This window comes from Amyelois transitella, chromosome 23, assembly GCF_032362555.1.
Source record: "Amyelois transitella isolate CPQ chromosome 23, ilAmyTran1.1, whole genome shotgun sequence".
NCBI lineage: Eukaryota > Metazoa > Arthropoda > Insecta > Lepidoptera > Pyralidae > Amyelois > Amyelois transitella.
The window spans coordinates 3,112,268-3,130,820 of record NC_083526.1 but is presented as its reverse complement, the minus strand read 5'-3'; the positions used below and the strand labels follow the sequence as shown (position 1 = coordinate 3,130,820).

At 33.4% G+C, this 18,553-nt stretch overlaps 1 protein-coding gene and 1 non-coding gene across 2 annotated transcripts in view; one reads left to right on the top strand and one right to left on the bottom strand.

The window, feature by feature from the left end:
• The window catches only part of LOC106130691 (soluble guanylate cyclase 88E), a 68,140-nt gene extending 55,163 nt beyond the window's left edge, over positions 1-12,977 (top strand). The window contains exons 4-16 of the mRNA XM_060951072.1: positions 831-1,036; positions 2,499-2,622; positions 3,523-3,664; positions 5,178-5,304; positions 5,694-5,898; positions 7,099-7,245; positions 7,408-7,540; positions 7,891-8,118; positions 8,347-8,766; positions 9,163-9,259; positions 9,770-9,851; positions 10,709-10,826; positions 11,102-12,977. Coding sequence (XP_060807055.1) covers positions 831-1,036; positions 2,499-2,622; positions 3,523-3,664; positions 5,178-5,304; positions 5,694-5,898; positions 7,099-7,245; positions 7,408-7,540; positions 7,891-8,118; positions 8,347-8,766; positions 9,163-9,259; positions 9,770-9,851; positions 10,709-10,826; positions 11,102-11,421 — 2,349 coding nt within the window. The 3' untranslated portion in view covers positions 11,422-12,977. The remainder of the gene's footprint in view (positions 1-830; positions 1,037-2,498; positions 2,623-3,522; positions 3,665-5,177; positions 5,305-5,693; positions 5,899-7,098; positions 7,246-7,407; positions 7,541-7,890; positions 8,119-8,346; positions 8,767-9,162; positions 9,260-9,769; positions 9,852-10,708; positions 10,827-11,101) is intronic.
• Positions 300-372, bottom strand: Trnaa-agc (transfer RNA alanine (anticodon AGC)). Its single transcript has one exon. It is a non-coding gene; the product is annotated as a tRNA-Ala (tRNA).
• Positions 12,978-18,553: the final 5,576 nt, after the last annotated feature.

The following is an 18,553-nucleotide window of genomic DNA, read 5'->3' as shown; positions in this document are numbered from 1 at the left end:
TTGATTTCTCATGAAAAAGTATCTTTGAAATTTAAAATCCTAGGAACCTACTAGAGTGCTGTTGCTTACAAGTTTATTTAGTATTGTTTAGTATTCTTAGACATTATAATATTAATATCATTGTTTGCTTCTCCTGTTTTAAAATCGAGTTCAATTTTTTAATTCGTATCAACATACGTCGTTTAAGACACGAAAAAATATACGATTATCTATTAACTCATCTTTGATAGTTTTCCGAGAGGGCAAGATTCAAAAGTCGAGTTTTTTATGTAAAAGAACCATTTCATAAAAAAAAACATTGGAGGCGCCGGGTATCGATCCCGGTACCTCTCGCATGCTAAGCGAGCGCTCTACCATCTGAGCTACGCCCCCTGGTGAACGAGGTAATGAAAAAAGTGTTCAGATCCTGTATATGAACTTAATTAGAGATTACAATTTAATTATTATTTTCTTTGAATTTTGGTTTATAATTTTTATAATACAATCATTTTATTTTTAAATAAACGTAATAGCTTAAGAGTAAATTACTATACTGATATTCCTATTAACGCCATCTAGTTCAAATAATGCAAACTATTTAGTAAGATAAATACTACTAGATGGCGCTAGCATTGATAACGTAAAGTGGCGAAAGACAAATTTTGGAAATGTTTAAAATAATTGTAACCGAATTATTTGTAAATAATCTAAAATAATAATAAAAATACTGTTTAGTAGCATGTATTTACCGACCTATCTCTACAGCAGTATACTTAGTAGGCGATGGCATCTTATAATAAAAAAAATATTGCGTTATTAAGGTGGCACTTTCAAAACAACCATTTCTCCAGGTAGCCCGCCATTTCTACCACAAAGAGATGCGAATAGAGTTGCTTCGGGAAGAGCTTCTATTTGACACGGTGCATGTGACATTCCAACTATTCTTCGACAACAGAGCATTCACCCTGGCTTCTCTCGCAATGACGAGGGAGGAAAAACATCTGCCGATCAGCGCCGCGGTGCTTTTTGAAATCTTCCCGTTTTGTATCGTCTTTGGGTGAGTACTTTGAAAAAAAAAAAAAAAAATTCCAAATTTTATTTTGTTGTAAGCAAAGTTCCAGTTAAGCTTATAAAAACTATTTATTACTATCAGGCGTACACAGTTGGTATGTGTTGGTGTGTTTATTGCATAAAAACAAATATTAATAAATAATTAATTTCTTTTCTTATCTCTCGTTTATATCTATTTGACCTTCCATCTTTATTATCGTTTGTTCAGAGAACACGTGTGTCTGTTTTTACACATCATGCATAAAATACACGGTTTTTTTTCCGTTTTATACATAGGTACATTAGAGTAACTTACGGGTATTTTTTTAAATATTACTACTTATATTTTTACCACGCCCGTCTTACAAACTTTTGGTCTACTAAAAAACCTACAATGATTCAACAAACACCTTCCAATAAGTGATTGCCTCTAATAACTTGTTAGTATCTACTTGACGGGTAACCTCCGAGTATTGTGTGTCTTATTCATTGTTTGCACCAATAAAGCCTGTCCAGGAAACAATTAGTTGATGAGAAACACATTATACTTCATATGATATAGATCGCGTCGTAAGAAGCAAAAGGTATTCTCTCTTCCAGATGAGATTTTGTTCATTTATTTCAAGATCAAAGAAAATACAGAATGGACCGAGAGAGGATAATAAGATAAAGCCTCCTTTTGCGCATAGCATAGCATCACCTTATTTATGATAAGTAGTAGGTACATTGGGTGATTACACACTTTACACAGGGATTACTTAACTAACTGAGTAATTTCATTAGTATATATCAAAATGTCATTGAAAAAACATTCATACATATAATCCGATCTTTTACCCTTACGGGGTAGACAGAGCCGATAATCTCGAAGAGACTGGAAAGCCACATTCTGCTGTAATTGAGATTCAAATAGTGACGGGTTTCTAGCCTAACGCCAAAATATAGGAAACCCAAGTTTTTTTTTGTCAATTAAGACCCAAGGCAAAATCTTTGCCGATGTTTTAACGTCATGTAAAGTATCATATTCATGTTGTCTCTCAAATTGAAAGCTTGAAATATATCTTAATCCGGAGACATTATGATGAGAGATAAACAGAAAGTACAAAATGGCAAGCGCGACGCCGTTTTTATCGCGCTATAAACTTTCGCTGTTTCGCTTCTTATTATAACTTGAAACGATAGACAGATCTGTGGGGTTAATGCGAGTTTTACTTACTTGAACAAACGCATCGAGCAAGTAATAGCAAATTTGTATGGAATTGCATTAGTGCCATCGCGTAACCACTAGGTGGCACTGATCAAATCACATACAAATTCGCGTTTATTATCGAGTAAAACTCGCATTAACCCTTCAGGCAGAGGCTTCAAAGGCCACAGATTTAGATTGTGCAAGTGGAAACACGTGAAAATGAGACAGAGAGAAAAAGACAGAGACAAATATAAACACTTTAATGATAACCTGGTTTCAGATCGGACATGGTAGTGCGAAGTATCGGCAACTCATTGATGGTGATCTTACCAGATCTGGTGGGAAAGAAGATTACTAACTGGTTTGATCTGGTCCGGCCTCTCATAGCGTTCAAATTTCAAACGGTAAGCCCTAATTTTTGATATACTATTTTTATTTCGATGTTTGGTACCATACCTAGGAACTAGCCAACAAAAAAATTCATAAATTAAAAGGTTTTCATAAAATACATGAAAAATACAAATCACGTCTTTATCCGTTACGGGGTAGACAAAGCCAACAGTCTCGCAAAGACTGATTGGCCACGTTCAGCTGTATGACTTTAATAAGGAATTGAGATTCAAATAGTGACACGTTGCTAACTTATTGTCTAAAAGAAGAATCCCAAGTTAATAAGCCTATCCCTTAGTCGTCTTTTACGACATTCATTGGAAAGAGATGGGGTGGTACTTCCTATTCTAAAGCCGACAGAAAACGGCCTAAGAAATCTATAACTTATTGATTTAAATATCTACCTATGTAATAATCTAACCTAAATTGGATCATGATTTCCCGGTGTGCGTCTTTTGATCATGATCCTAGATCGGTCAAGTCAAGTTCTGGATTATGGAGATGATATCCCTATATTTATGAATTGGTTGAATTGGTTTTGAAGTTAATTTAGAATATATATCTACAATACATGTTAATATATTTACTTTGTTTATTTATTTGTTTTGTAGGTACGTATATAATTGTTGTGTCTTAAGGATAATACTAGTAAAAGAACTGTTGTTCACCCTTGCCTCAATTTTGTTTATGATCCTCTTACTGTCAGGTTGGCTGGAAGAGATCCCACTTAGGGATAAGCCCGCCTTTGTACTGTACTGTTTTTATTTGTAATGTACTCCTTTAGTGAACAATAAAGCATTTACTTACATACTTACTTACTTTTTTATGCTAAGTCGCCTTTCATGATATCCTCGGGAAGGAGATGGAGTGGTCCTGTTGTTCAGGAACACCTAGCGAAGTTGAATATATTTCAGATACTGAACCGTACGAACAACATCTTCGAGCTGGTGACGGTAGAAGCGGCCATGCATGATAAGGTTCCCGACAAACGGAACGAACTGATGCGATTGTCGGATGAGTCGGACGGAGTCACTGACAAAAATCTCAGGTTGAAAGGTGAGGATATTTTTAACCGATATCAGAAATGGAGGTTCTATATTCGACCGTATTTAGTTAGAAGACTTAGATAATAGTACATTTTTAACTTGCCTGTCTTTTTGATGATGAGAACCGAACTTTCTCTAAGTGTTTCTTTTTACATAAAAGTATTTATTATTAAATATAGTATCGTTGGGTTTGTATCTCCTAAGTATGGTTATATTAGAACAAAAATTTGGTATTTTTGTCCGTTTGCGTCGTACACGTAACGTACGGCGCTATGCCGTCCGCCACCTTTAGGTAAATTTTCTTACGTACGCCTCAGGCTTACTCCAATGTACACGTATCCCACTTTGAAAAACAACCAACCCAATAAACTACTATATAGCAATCAAATTGTAGTGTAGAAGTAATCCTGTTACATTTCCAGGCGTCGCTACAAAGAAGCGCTATGCTTATGACGGGAGACCATTGCCAGACAATATTAAATTACAGCTCAAAGGTAGTTCCTATTGGGAACCTTATTGCGATGACAGTAGATCGTGTTTTGATCAGCACATTCCGTTTGACAAGGAGCCGTCAACTGCGCGTTTGAAATTGGAATGCAGAATTTAAGATGAAAGAAATTGGTAGATACCTACGTTATAAGGGACATCCATTGACGGCTTTTTGTTAAATTGAAATAAATCTGTACAAATTTTTATGGACACACTCAATTAATGGTCCACACTAAGCACAAAGATTAGTAGTAGGTACGATAATATGTTTGTCATCACGTTAAAATTTATGTTTGAAAATTTCAATATAATATAATTGTATTGAAATTTTCGTTTTTAGTTATTTTGTATGTCACAGACTGTTTTGTATATTTTAGATGTATCACGACATTTTTTGTTGTATCACAGAATTTATTAGGTACACAAAGGAATCACAATCACAACTAATAATTTCATAATATATATTATTATTTCAAGGCCTACCATGCCTTCACATTTTTGTATCACCTTCTCGTATCGTTAACACACAAGAAATTTAACCAAAATTCTAATTCGTGAAACACTCTTCACATATTATGTATTTTGGTTATAATGTCACACTATTACACTTTTCCTCTTGAGTTTCAATTGGAGCCGAAATCAGTCCAACACCCTTGAGTAAAATATATTCTAATTCGATGAGTAATCATAAAAAAAAATGTTTTCAAAATTTAACCTTTAAATTTCCTTTTATATAAGTCGGTTTTTCCTTCAGGACTTCGCTACTTAAGAATTTCCAGAAAATAAATATGACCATGTTCCTTTTCGTTTTTTTGGCTGTCTCTCATCTAAATATCATAATGGGAATAAAAGTTTTTTAGCTTATAACTATAATTTTTTTTTTGCAAATTTATATGGCCTTTTGATCATATGAACGTGTTTCATGTCGACTATAAGTTACGATGTCATCGAGTTAGCGCAATCGGCGAACTTTGAACATCTTATTAAAACATTTGAATACCTTCCAACTGATAACTGACAAGTTCTAATTCCAGGTCAAATGATCTACATGGACAATTGGCGCATGATGATGTACCTGGGCACCCCGGTCATGCCAGACCTGTCAGCGCTGGTATCTACTGGTCTCTACATCAACGATCTTTCTATGCACGACTTTAGTAGGTACGTTTGATCTGGTTGTTTTATTAAATAAGTCTGCCTGATGGTAAGCAAAATAATGCAAATTGACGCTTTCCTTGAAAGTCCCCAAGTAAGTATCGAGGAAGTTTTTTTGCAGTTCGAATAATATTCCCAACTACGTTCCCGAATCATATGATTTATATCTTTATTGGTTCGCTCACAACATGGCACAGGGGTTTTTTCTGTCATCATCATAGTGGCTTTTGGAAATCCAGTCTCGAAAATAGTCATCCCTGTTTTTGCACTCTGGGCGATATTGGGCGCATGACCAACTTGTACAGTCACAACCTCCGTTCCGTCGGATTAAGTAAAATAAAAGCTCCAAATATTTAAATGATTTTAATTTGATTCTTACACTTAATATTTTCCAGAGATCTAATGCTGGCTGGAACCCAACAATCAGTAGAATTGAAACTCGCGCTAGACCAAGAGCAACAAAAAAGTAAAAAATTAGAAGAGTCCATGAGAAAACTAGATGAGGAAATGAAGAGGACTGATGAGCTGCTGTACCAGATGATACCGAAACAGGTGGCCGATCGATTGAGGAATGGAGAGAATCCTATAGATACTTGTGAGGTAAGTAAGCTAAGCTGTTTGAAAATACAGAATGTATTTGTATGAACCGAATGGCTTTCTAAACATGAACCTAATTTTCTGATTGAGTAATAATAGTTGGAGCAATTAAGTCAATCTGATCATCTAAATCTTGAAAACAATCCCATACAAACACCGGTCAAATTAAAAGTTTTTAAAATATCCCATGAACTAAGTCAAATGTTTAAAAAATCTTTTGTAACTTAATAGGGTTGAGTTTTAATATTGGATCCTTAAATTTTCCTAGCCTAGACATTGAGTGTGGGTTACCACCACTTTATTTTAAAAGTTAGAAGTGATTCGCCTACAATTAACAGTTTGATTTTAATCTACAAAATTTACTTGTTAAATACTACTTAAACAACCATATCGAAATTTATACCCATTTGAAACTAACAAAAGCTTTAAGGTCTGTAAACCAATAATTGGATTAAAGGTTTATATGCCCTTAATATTAACCTTTAATCTGCCAACAAAGAGGTCGTGACTCTAAGGACCTAGATCGGCTTAAGCGCTCCTAATTATTTATAGTAAGACCTCATACCTAATACTTTGTTTCAAGTAAGTGCTTTTGCACTTAAGTTTGTTGTCTAAATTTAGATCGACTCTTGTTGGAAAGGGAATCCCAAATGTAATTTATTTACACGTACTTAATGGGTATTTTCGGATATTCTTTAATTGAAATAGAAATAGTGAGACAAAATATTTACCTATTAACATTTTTAGAAACTTTTGACCTTATGTACGAAACGTTTGTACTGGTACACGAAAAGTACAGCTATAGGTACATTTAAAATTATTAGGTATCTCGTTCAGATTTAATAACTAGATTCTGTCAGAAAGTCTGCCTCAGCATATGTTTTATTTATTTATTATTTATATGGATGAAAACGAATCGACAATTTTTATTTTGTTTCTTACTTCGATTAACAATACTGTTGCTAAGTATAAAACTTGAGAATGGCTCTACACCGGTTTCAGACCGGTTCTTATGGAGTAAAATACATAGAAATTGCAAGAAAAATAATAAAAACAACACTTTTCTTTTCACTCTGTTGAGGAACCGTCTGTACGTAAATTTTATGGAAAAATAGGCAGAACAACCTTTGCCGCGGCAGCTACTTTAGAAATGATAACACTATCTATTAGACAATAGTCAAATTATAACGTTACCTTCCACAGATGTTCGACAGCGTTTCCATCCTATTCTCCGACGTGGTCACCTTCACGGAGATCTGCTCCCGCATCACGCCCATGGAGGTGGTGTCCATGCTGAACGCCATGTACTCCATATTTGACACCCTCACTGAGAGGAACAGGGTTTATAAGGTAGGTCATCATCAACTGACAGTAACCTTGTATCCATACGGATAAGTATCTATTTATTATAAATTCTATTATCTACCTCCCTTCTTTCCTTACAATTATTTCTTCTTTCCCCTAGATACAAGCTCCAAATGAAACGCAGCAAAGTGTTCTATAAAATTTCAGGTTGAAACAATAGGAGACGCCTACATGGTGGTGTCAGGGGCACCAGAGAAAGAAGACAACCACGCTGAGAAGGTCTGCGACATGGCTCTGGATATGGTTGACGCTATAACAGACTTAAAGGACCCTAGCACAGGTGACTATTATAGAAAACCAAAGAATGCAATGCTATCAAAAACGTTCCATTCCCCATTTTATTCATTGTAGTGATATTGTCAGCAAAATCTTACTAGAAATCTTCACTCAACTTTATGTTGGACGCAAACAAAGTTAGGAAATAGTAGTAGAGAAAAACAATAATCGATTTAACTTAAAATGCAGTATATGTCGAAGATAAAGAAGAAAATGCAAAAGAGAGTTTTGAAGAAACGCCTCAGTATTTAAATACGTTCGTCCTTTATTATAAAAATACATACAGAACTGAATTCTTCCTTTTGGTAAGTAATTTTATTCAAAGTATATTTCAAGTTATTTTTATCTTTTCAGGGTCCCACCTTTCCATCAGAGTGGGTGTCCATTCAGGCGCCGTCGTGGCCGGTATCGTAGGTCTGAAGATGCCCCGGTACTGTTTGTTCGGGGACTCTGTCAACACTGCCTCCAGGATGGAGTCTACTTCGGAGGCCATGAGGATTCACATATCGCAAACTACGCAGGAGTTGTTGTCGCCGTCGTATATGGTCACGGAGAGGGGAGAAATTCAGGTTAAAGGAAAAGGTATATATGTCGATTTAGGATACATACACCTCGAAATACCATCCTTGTCTAATTACGACGACTTGATTAATCCTCTTACACTTATCTCGTTTGACTCATCCCTATCTATAAATTTTATTTTGAACTTTTCACACGACATCTATTTTAGCCAGTATTCTAAGCCTTCAAATGTTTGGAATAACGTCTGAACAGCAAGAATTACAATAGAAAATATTAACTTATTTCCAGGATCAATGAAAACTTACTGGCTAGAAGGGCGCGAATCCAGACCACCACTCACGAAGATGATATCACCTCAGCTCCAACCTGGTACAGAATTAGAATGGGAAAGAGCTGCAGATGTAAGGGACAGTATCGCCGAACATTCAGCCATGCAACATTGTATCAAAGAAAATGCCGGAAACTTTCCACATCTGCAAAATATAGTCAATTCTGGACCTAATTCCCTAGTCAATAGCGCTGGAAGTCTAATGGCACAGCCCGCGACGCCTGGCTTGAAGAATTCTCAAGTAAGATCTAGCACTCCTGCGCCGACGGTGACGTCACCGGTGGAAGAGAGACGGATATATTCTCCCGTCACTTTCCAGGACGTAGCTAGAAGAAGTATAGCAAACTCGCCCAACAGAACTGAAAAAGATCGTGGTAGAGGTGCGTTTATGTATTATTTTATTATTATTATATTATTTAATTTTTTTTATCATTATTATGTAACGTCAATTTAATAATAGTAAAATCTGTAATTATACTCATCTCGGACTTGGTGTCGAATTGAGAAATACAACTTTTTCTGACTTCTATTACACCCAATGTACAGGGTACTGTTTAAAAAATTCTCATGACTGGGTTGTGATGTTAAAATATCAACAAATGTTACTTCGTATCCAATATTTAGAAATATACTGAAACTGTCAGATCGTAGAAACGAAAAGAAACAGTGTTAAAAGTAGTCCCTTAAACAAATGGCAGGAAATTTTAGTGCAAAGACATTTTTACGTCTAAAGTTGAGACATATTCATGGATCGTTGTAGTTCATTTTAATTTCAGACACGAGATCAAATTCAACTAGTTTCGCTGGGGCCTGGAACGACACCGAGTCTACAGATCCAGCCAAAACATCCGATAGCCTCAATTCTTCATTCTGGTAAGTAAATCAATTTTTCATTTGATATAAGTATTATTAAATCTCTTCGGTATGAACGAAAACTTAATTTGTAACGACTAATAAAAATGTGTGATTGAATACTAAACTGTCAGACGATGAACATGTCCAGACATTGTACCTTAATAAAGATTTTCATGAGGAAAATTAGCCATGTTCGTACCTTGCTTTTTTTACTAAACAAGCACTTTTAAATTGCTACAATAATTAATCAAAATAAATGTAAATAAAACAAAGTACTCGTATAATGTGAATCATAAGATATATTCGTTAATATTAAATGTCTACAGATGGTCAAACGATCGTCAAAATCTGGTAGCGTGCCCGAAATGCTCTCCGCATAGCTCCTTTTGAATCGCTATTCCTAATAGTAAGAGAATTTCTACGGTTTGACGGTCGTGAAACTAAATAATACCGGAAATTACTGCCTTTGAATCACAGGCCCCGAGTTCGGTCACCTGTAAACAAATTTTGACAAGATTTTGATTTTAGTTACAGCACGACATCCCCTTGCAGAGCCGGCACCGCCCCAAATTACAAAGAACGTGAACTCGAGAGCTGCACCGATAGTGTTGTAAGTCATAATCATAATCATTTATTCCTCGAATATGGTTACAATGTTGGTCTTAGTATTTAGGTACAGTTTCTGTGAACACATATTCTACCTTTTAAGGCGTCGGAATTATATAGGTACATTTATTTTAAATTAGCAGCATATAAGGCTCTGTCTAATTATGATCAGTTTGTCTATATTTCAATGTCAAATAATAATAATAATAAATTTGTCAAATTATAATATAAATAAAAAAAATAAAAATTAATTAAATTGGAAAAAAGGGAAAAAAAATATAATAAGTAAAATTCATCAAATGTCAAATAAATATGATATAGTCAATGAAATACATCCAAATGTCATAAAAATAAAATATACTTAATTGCTACATTTATTACATAATTTTATCATTTAAAAATTCCTCTAATGAATAATAACATCTTTCAATTAATTTTTTTTGTAATCTAGCCTTGAATTGTTTTATATTTTGATCTTTTATACTGTCTAGTAGATTATTATATAGTTTTGGCCCCAACACATATCGTTCGACTATGTGACACAAGATTTGAATCACTCTGTGGAAGTATTTGTACTTTGTCGCGGGTAGCTCGTGGTCTTGTATTTACTATTTGTCCAAAATTTTTAATATTACTTTTGACATATAAGCAAGCTTCTAAAATTTATAATGAAAATAGTGTCAATATACGTAATTTCTTAAAATAAGGAACACAACTTTCAGTTTGAGATCCACCGAATATGGCACTCAAGAAAATCCATAATGTATGCTAATGTCGATCTTAAACCATAATCTTGTTGCTTTTTGAATTTATTATCGAATACTTACTTTCATGCTAAAAACATTCTAATGCTTTTTTCAGTTTATACCACGCATGACCCCATCCCATTCGGCCCCCCCTTTAGCAGGAGTCTCGTGTTCCACTCTCAGACCTGAAACTAGCTCCTCCGTCTCACCGAGTCAAGGTAGAGAAGAAATTGGTAAGAATAAGTTGTAATTAAATTGAAGTACTACATTAGCTATAATCATAAATCATATGTGGGCATAAAATTATGAATTATAAAATTTGTTCAACATCCTCCTCGCGTGTGTTCTTGTTGCGTTCTCCCCGAGGGGCAGCATAGGGTCTGATTTTAACCACAATTTTGGATTGGATAAGTCCAGAGAGAACAAAAATTGTTAAGTAAAACATGAAAGATTTTTTTCACAAGACTTCTATTATTTGAAATTGATAGTATGATTTGCCTTTTTACAGAAACAGATGTAGAATACCAAGACGCACACGCAGATATAACACAAATACCCCACGTTTGTACCGTACCTGAAATCTCCGATCCCAGCCACCCAAGACCTGGGAAAGTAGGGCGGTTCAAATCCAGAATAGCGCCGGGCTACCACAAAAGCTGTTTATCTCAAAAATCCAAAGACTCCATCAAGGATAAATCCCAACAACAGGCGAATGTGCCTCATGGTCATCATCACTCAAAGAATGTGAACCATCATCAATGTTGTGGCGCGTTTGGGAATCCTCACGTTAGGCATAAATCCAGCAATTCTAGTTGTCACCTTATTTAAAAATAACGGTTGTTAAACACCATGTTTGTGATCGTATTATATAGCACAAACATCCATGTTCAATGGTGGATGTGGTTATAAAATAACACAAATATAAATAAAATAAAAAAAAAAACAATAGAAATACTATACTGTAGTGCAAACTATAGGAACGATATTTGGCCATCTTGAATCACATATCTATTTATTTATATAAAGTTGTCAAAAAATCTCAGAATAGTGATACGGTGTGAAAACGTTATGGCAACTGATGGTGGTGATTACTATCACTTGTGACGACACAGTTGCCAGCTTTTACCACTTCTTTCATCTTTCATTATTCCGAATTCTCTGACCCAGCCACATCCGCAACTGAACGTGAATGCCGAGCTTTAGTTAGCTTTTGTGTTGCTTTTGCTCACTGGCATAACACCTTTTCTTATTTCGATTTGTACCTAGTGTGAGCAAATCCTTTGTGAATTTGTAAGATTTTATCATGAATGATATGACTGGTCTTTAGGTGTTCAATAAAATTGTAGTTAACTATTACCAATTTAATAGTTATGAATATAAAGGTTATGAATCACAAAAAAATATTTCGATAATGGTTACAAAATTATCTGCTGGAAAATTAGAAAGAAGGTACATATTATAGTAGTTCTCTCTAATCTTTCTTCATCAACCAACAAATACGGATTTCTATTAATAATTTCTTAAAGATTATCAGGTTGAATGGAACTCTGGAAATATCGATCAAACTCGTATACGATATTGTTTAAACAATCAAGCTATGTTGGTAGGTATTTGTAGATAATTAAATATTGTGTCGTTAAATTTCGGGCCTTCACTTCTAGTTAATTATATCGCAATTGTCAATATCAGTATTTTTAATGTAATTTGCTGTATAATTTCGGCCTAAATGTACTTACTTTTTAAAAATGTCACTTCTGCGGGATCACGATATTTTTTCTAGTCTATAGGTAACTTTTACATGTCTAAATTAAGTATGATAGTCACCAATGTTAATATTTAAGTAAAATGTTGATTTAGTCACGAATTCTTTTTGATTTTTAAGTATTATTTGTAGATCTCAATATGAACATCCCAAAGATTTTTTACAAATTTTAATATAAAGAGCTTTACGCATCGACAATAGAAATAAAATTTTACTAATGTTAATAAAATACTATTTGACGCTGTGTAACAGTAAATTTTATGAGATTATAATTAAAATTAAATAGATAAATGGATAAGCGCGGACATATTAATATGGCGGAAAATCATAAGATATGATTTATTGTAAAGCAATGCAATGTTTTAGAAATTTTAAATTATATCGTAGTAACTTTATATAGGTATTTTTATTGATTAGATAAATACACATTTTATTTTAGAACGGCCTTTTCGAACTTTGAATTTTCGTCATGTTTTTATGTCCATAATATTAATACTTTAGAATATTGAGATTCAAATATGTAGATTCCTGAACTACATTAATGTATTTTTACAAAAAGGTGCTACTTAGTAGCCAATATAGTTAATTTAGGCACAGTGAAATATTTTTTTTCTATTTAACATGAGAGGCTTTTACAATTAATTATAAATTAATTTCTTAATAAGTTAAAATGTTAAATAATTATTACTAGATAATTATTTCGTAAGTTTGACGACTAAAACTAAAAATAATTTAATGTTATGATGAACGCAATTTGTATTTTTTTTTATTAAGTATTTACTTTTTTTTCTAGTCAGGTATTCTTTAGTAATTAGTTTTATTTATGTTGGGAAAACATTTATTTTATTTTTTTAAATTACTCCTTGTGAATGAAAGTCACATTGGCTCTGTCTACCCCACAAGGAAAAAAGACATGTATGTTTCTTTGTATTAGTGTCCGACCGAAGCTTCGGCTTCGGCTTCGGCTTCGGCCACCTTCGGCCCAAAAATCCACCTTCGGCGAAACATTCGGCTTCGGCCGTTTAGTTTTTCCTCGGGCTGACCTTACGGATTTCCAGAATACTTTCAGATTTGACTGAAAGTCTTCTGATAACCTTTTATCAAATTCCTCTTTATACTCTTCTTTCTGTCTAATCACAGCTTTCTTAACCAAATCTTTCATTTTTTTATATTCCTTACGTGCTTCATTCACATCTTCATCTATAACCTCTTGCATTCTTAAGTTAGCTTTAGCTGCTAACAAATCCAGCCATGCTTTCTTCTTTAATCGCACAAGTTCTTGCACATCTTTATATGATATATCATCAACTTCTATATGAGACAGTCAATATATAAACCTTCAATATTGAGGTTTTGAAATAATTTTAATATTAATTGTAGCTTGTAGACAATATTGAACAAAATTAATTACTGAGTGCTGAGAGAATATAAACCTTCGGCTTCGGCCGAAGGTTGTGGCGATAGCCGATTAATCGGCTTCGGCTTCGGCCAAAAATAGACCTTCGGTCGGACACTACTTTGTATAAACGCCACCGGGACTAACGCCAGGAAATGATGATGTGATTGTGTGTATGAACATACATACATCTAATCACATCATTATCTCTCAAGGGATATCCAACAGTCTCGAAAAGAATGAAAGGCCACATTCAGATGTAAGACCCAATGATGGAATTGTGATTTAAATATGTACATAGTGAGAGGTTGCTAGCATATCTTTTGTAAACCCAATTTTAAATTAGCCTTACCCTTATTTGAAATCTGCACGTAAAGAGAAACAGCTGGCAGACACTATATTTTTCCTTCACTACCATTCAGACATGGGCGCAATATTTATGTATGTAGTTCCTAAATTAATGAACGATTCATAAGGATTCGTGGAAATATTTCCGTGGCTCGCTAGAGTGGCTCGTTTCGTTTTACGCAACTGACGCGTAACCGTTGCGTCACCGTTGTGCAAACTAGGAAATTTCTCTTCATTATAAAACGAATTTTCATATCAAACTTCAACTTCCTATTTGAAATGTAGAAACACATATTTAATCATACCAGGGTGCACAGAGTCTAAGTCGTCAACATTCATAAGTAGGTAGTCAATAATTACCTTGACTAAATAATTAAATTTCATATAATGCGAACTAGTTGCTCTCGCGACTTTATAAGAGCAAAATACAATAAATTTCAGAAAATCCCCACTCTTAATAATTAATTAATTAATTGAGTAAAATCTACATTGTTAATAGCAGGTAAGCTAAGCATCTCTGCACATTGTCAATCACAGAAAAGAATGGGAATAGGTACACTTACATAAATTTAATGGAAGTCTCTTTTGTGTGAGAGTGTGGTCATATCTGTAAACAAGTTACAGAATGATGTAATATTAATTTTAAATATATTGGTACATGATTTAGTTTCTTTTCTGTTTAAAAAGCCTCTAATAGAAAGAAGTATTAAGATTACCAGTGTGATTTTATCCAAAATAAAGAAATAAGTGAATTGAAGTCACCCTGTAGATTTTGTGTGTCGTGAGTCAATTATGGTATTATTATCTAGTCTTTTTGAGATTAAATGATCACAATCAATTAATTTTGGTAACAGTGTTGTAAATATTTTTAATTAAGTACACTTGTATAGGTTTTTTATGTAAAAATTATAAATGTACACTTTATTTATCTGATATTTAATGATGGATTCTTTTTTGTAGTCAAACGTTGTGAGTCTCACTTTTATCGAAATAAAAAGTGCATCAATTTTTGTGGTTTTTTTTTAAATTAGTTATAATAATCGTTTATAATCTATTTAAAATATTATTAACATTTTTGTAACAACAAAATAATAATAATAATGTTGAACTAGTCCCAAAGTTTGAGACTTGTGTTATGGCATATTAAATAACTTTCTTACATTTAAAAAAAATTTTTCTCTGGATAGGCACTTCAATTACCCAGACCTAGTAAAAGATTTGTTTAGTTAATTCTAAAGTATTCTATTACCGTGCCAATTTTATACAGCGATTACATTTGCTACGACATCAACATTTTTTTTTTGTATGATAAACTATGATATACAACTATCATGTAGGTATGATATGTTATATTGATAACATAGAGGTAAACCGCAATTACTTAACTCTGTTAAAAACTTCCGAAACAGTGCTTGAAGTAAATTTTCGATTGAGCATAACTTCTTTTTTCCACAACCAATTTTGACGAAACAAATTTTTGACAACGCTCCTTATTAAATGTAATCCATATGTCAAATCCCTTGAGTAATTTCGAAGTTATAACGCACTAGACAGACAGACAGACCAATATTCCAAAAATAGTTTTTATATTGGATTCTGCTACTCCTCTTTAATGGCCGCTATCAGTTTTTTGGAAAACGTTTTTACTGTATTATTATATGTATGTATTAAATATATTGATGAAGGTTTAAGTGGCTAAGCTCTTACGACTTCCATAACGCATAATATCTCTATATAATTTACATATTATTATTTAAAAATAGATAAGTAACATAATACGTAATAGTTGTTGAACCAAAATCTAGTCGAGTTTATAAATAGAAAGTGAAAAGGCATTATGGTAATTAACTATGGCTATAACTATTAGAGTCAAATCAATCACAGCTATTATAAGGGCAAGTGCACATCACATAACCGGGCAACTTTCTCCAATTAAGTTTTTACATAAATGTAACTAAGTGATAAAGATATCGATAAAGATTATAATTGAAATCATGAATAAAGTTAATCAATAATCCTTAGGTCGAATACCAAATAATTATAACGGATATGAACTTTTTAACCATGTGGTTGCCGGCACTTTGGAATAGGACCACTTCTTCTCTTTCCCATGGATGTTGTAAAAGGCGACTAAGGGATATGCTTATAAAACTAACTATATATAAACTTCTGATTCTTCTATTAGGCGATGGGCTAGCAACCTGACACTATTTGAATCTTTATATATCTTTTAAGCCATACAGCTGAACGCCCCCTTTTAGTCTTTATGAAACTACTGGCTCTGTCTGCCCCGTAAGGGATAAAGACGTGATTATATCTATGTATGTATGAACTTTTTCAGGGTTTCGCAGTGTTAAAGAAATCAACAATTAACTAACGATAACGAATAAACAAACAGATTTTAACATGGTGGGTAGTATTTATATCTTATATACTAAATATCATTTTTTTTACGTAGGTATTGAGCTAATAATATAATACTCATAGATAAATGAGAAAGTTTGTAAGTCTGTTTGTTATTCCTTGACGCAAAATCTGGAAAATAGACGCATGGGTTCCATTTATGGACCTAAGCGTGCGAAGACTCGGGCAGACATAATATTGACCAAATGAGCGAAGAGATTGTAAAATGTTTGCTAATTTATCAATACATCTACTTACACAAAGGAAATATTACAAGTGTAACATATTTTTCTTAGCTACCGGTCCACTTACAATGAAACTTGGTATAATAATAAGTAATGACTATTTTATCATCCTGAAGTCGAACACACTCGGTATTTAGGTACTTCTGTCCCGAAAAATAAGTAGAAAAATATTCTGTAGTTTTAATTTATTTTTATTAATTCATATTTATTTAGTAACAAGAAAGTATAGAAAATTAAATTCTACAAAAACTTATGTAGGTAGGTACGTTTGAATGTCAATTAAAAAGGACAAATTATGCAGATATAGCAAACAGAAAATATAATCAGGTATCAAATAATAATTTATTTGATACCTGATTATATTTTCTGTTTGCTATTTTTAAAGGTTGACTAGAAGACAATGATATTGGCATTAAGTTCACCTATACCTTTATGGCTCAAAAATGATTAAAATAAATATATAAGTAAAATACGTATGTTACATAGATTTATTCCTTTTTCCTAAAGTTAATTTACTCACCTGAACGAGCATACGAACACAACCATACATCGTCTTCATAAACCATCAAATCCAAAATATCCTGGCCAATGGGAGTAAACCCTGATAACACTTACACCTTGCGATCTTTTCTTTGAAAGTACCTATTTATCAAGTCATTTAACAATTCGAGGTTCAATCTTGAATAAGACAATTTCCAAATAAAACCTTTTTTAATCTTTTTTTTCCAGTATGTAGGTACCTACTGGCAGAAAACACGTCTCCAGTGCCTGAGATAAATGCACTTACAATGTTTAAAAATATCCCTTTCTTTCGAATTTAAAACGGACCGTTATGTTCCAAATTCTTAAAAGTATGTGATTACTTACCACGTTTTTTGTTTGAGCAGAATTCCGAACTCGTTTTATCAGAAAAATGCAACTTATTTACGTTGAATAGGTACGTCTTGGATGAAGCTCTACTGGACAAAATCCAGCATTTGGCAAGGAGAGATATTAGAATGTATAATGATAGCTCTTGCCACTGCACCTGAAATTCTTTAATGTTTTTTTATTTTTTCATTGAATCATTTTTCGTTTGGTCGTAGATTAAGCGTATTCCATCTCTTCGTCCTCAAATAAATGTACTTATAGAGAACAAATTTTATAAAAGAGAAAAATGTTACGGCTCTAAAAACATTCAACTAAAGAGGCAGAAATTTTGTAAAGGTTTTCAAACAAAGTTTTACGTATAATTTAAGCTGTCTTTGACCCCAAATATCGACATTTAAAATGCAATGATAAGATTTAATAAAATAAACAAATGCTCCTTCAACAATTTCTTACATTATTAGTATTAGCGGTTTACATAATAACCATATAAATTAACCAGGAAACTCACCTGATGCACTGGATAAGGCCAGGTCAGCCTAATCTAAGTTACGTGAACGCAGTACTGCGCCTCAAACCGCATTGCTCGTGCTTTGGGTTTAAGACACTTCTACACTTCTTCTTTTCTAAGCTTTTGAAGGTCTATTTACAATTATTGATCTTATCTTCTCAGTAAATTCATAGGTTCATCCGTTTGACCTGAGAGTAATTCTCTCAGGTCAATGACGATGACTGAACTCTTTATAGGTTTGATAATCTCTAAAATATATCTTGCCCACTGCATTAGACAACTTATGATAGTCGACTTCTAATTATTAACTTTAACAAATGTATAATCCTTCTAATCGCACCCTACCAAAACGAAAGTAGCAGGCCGCGAGAGATACGGAAAACAGCGTAAGCAACACGAGGGCATAACACTTTCTTTGCTCGGTGAAA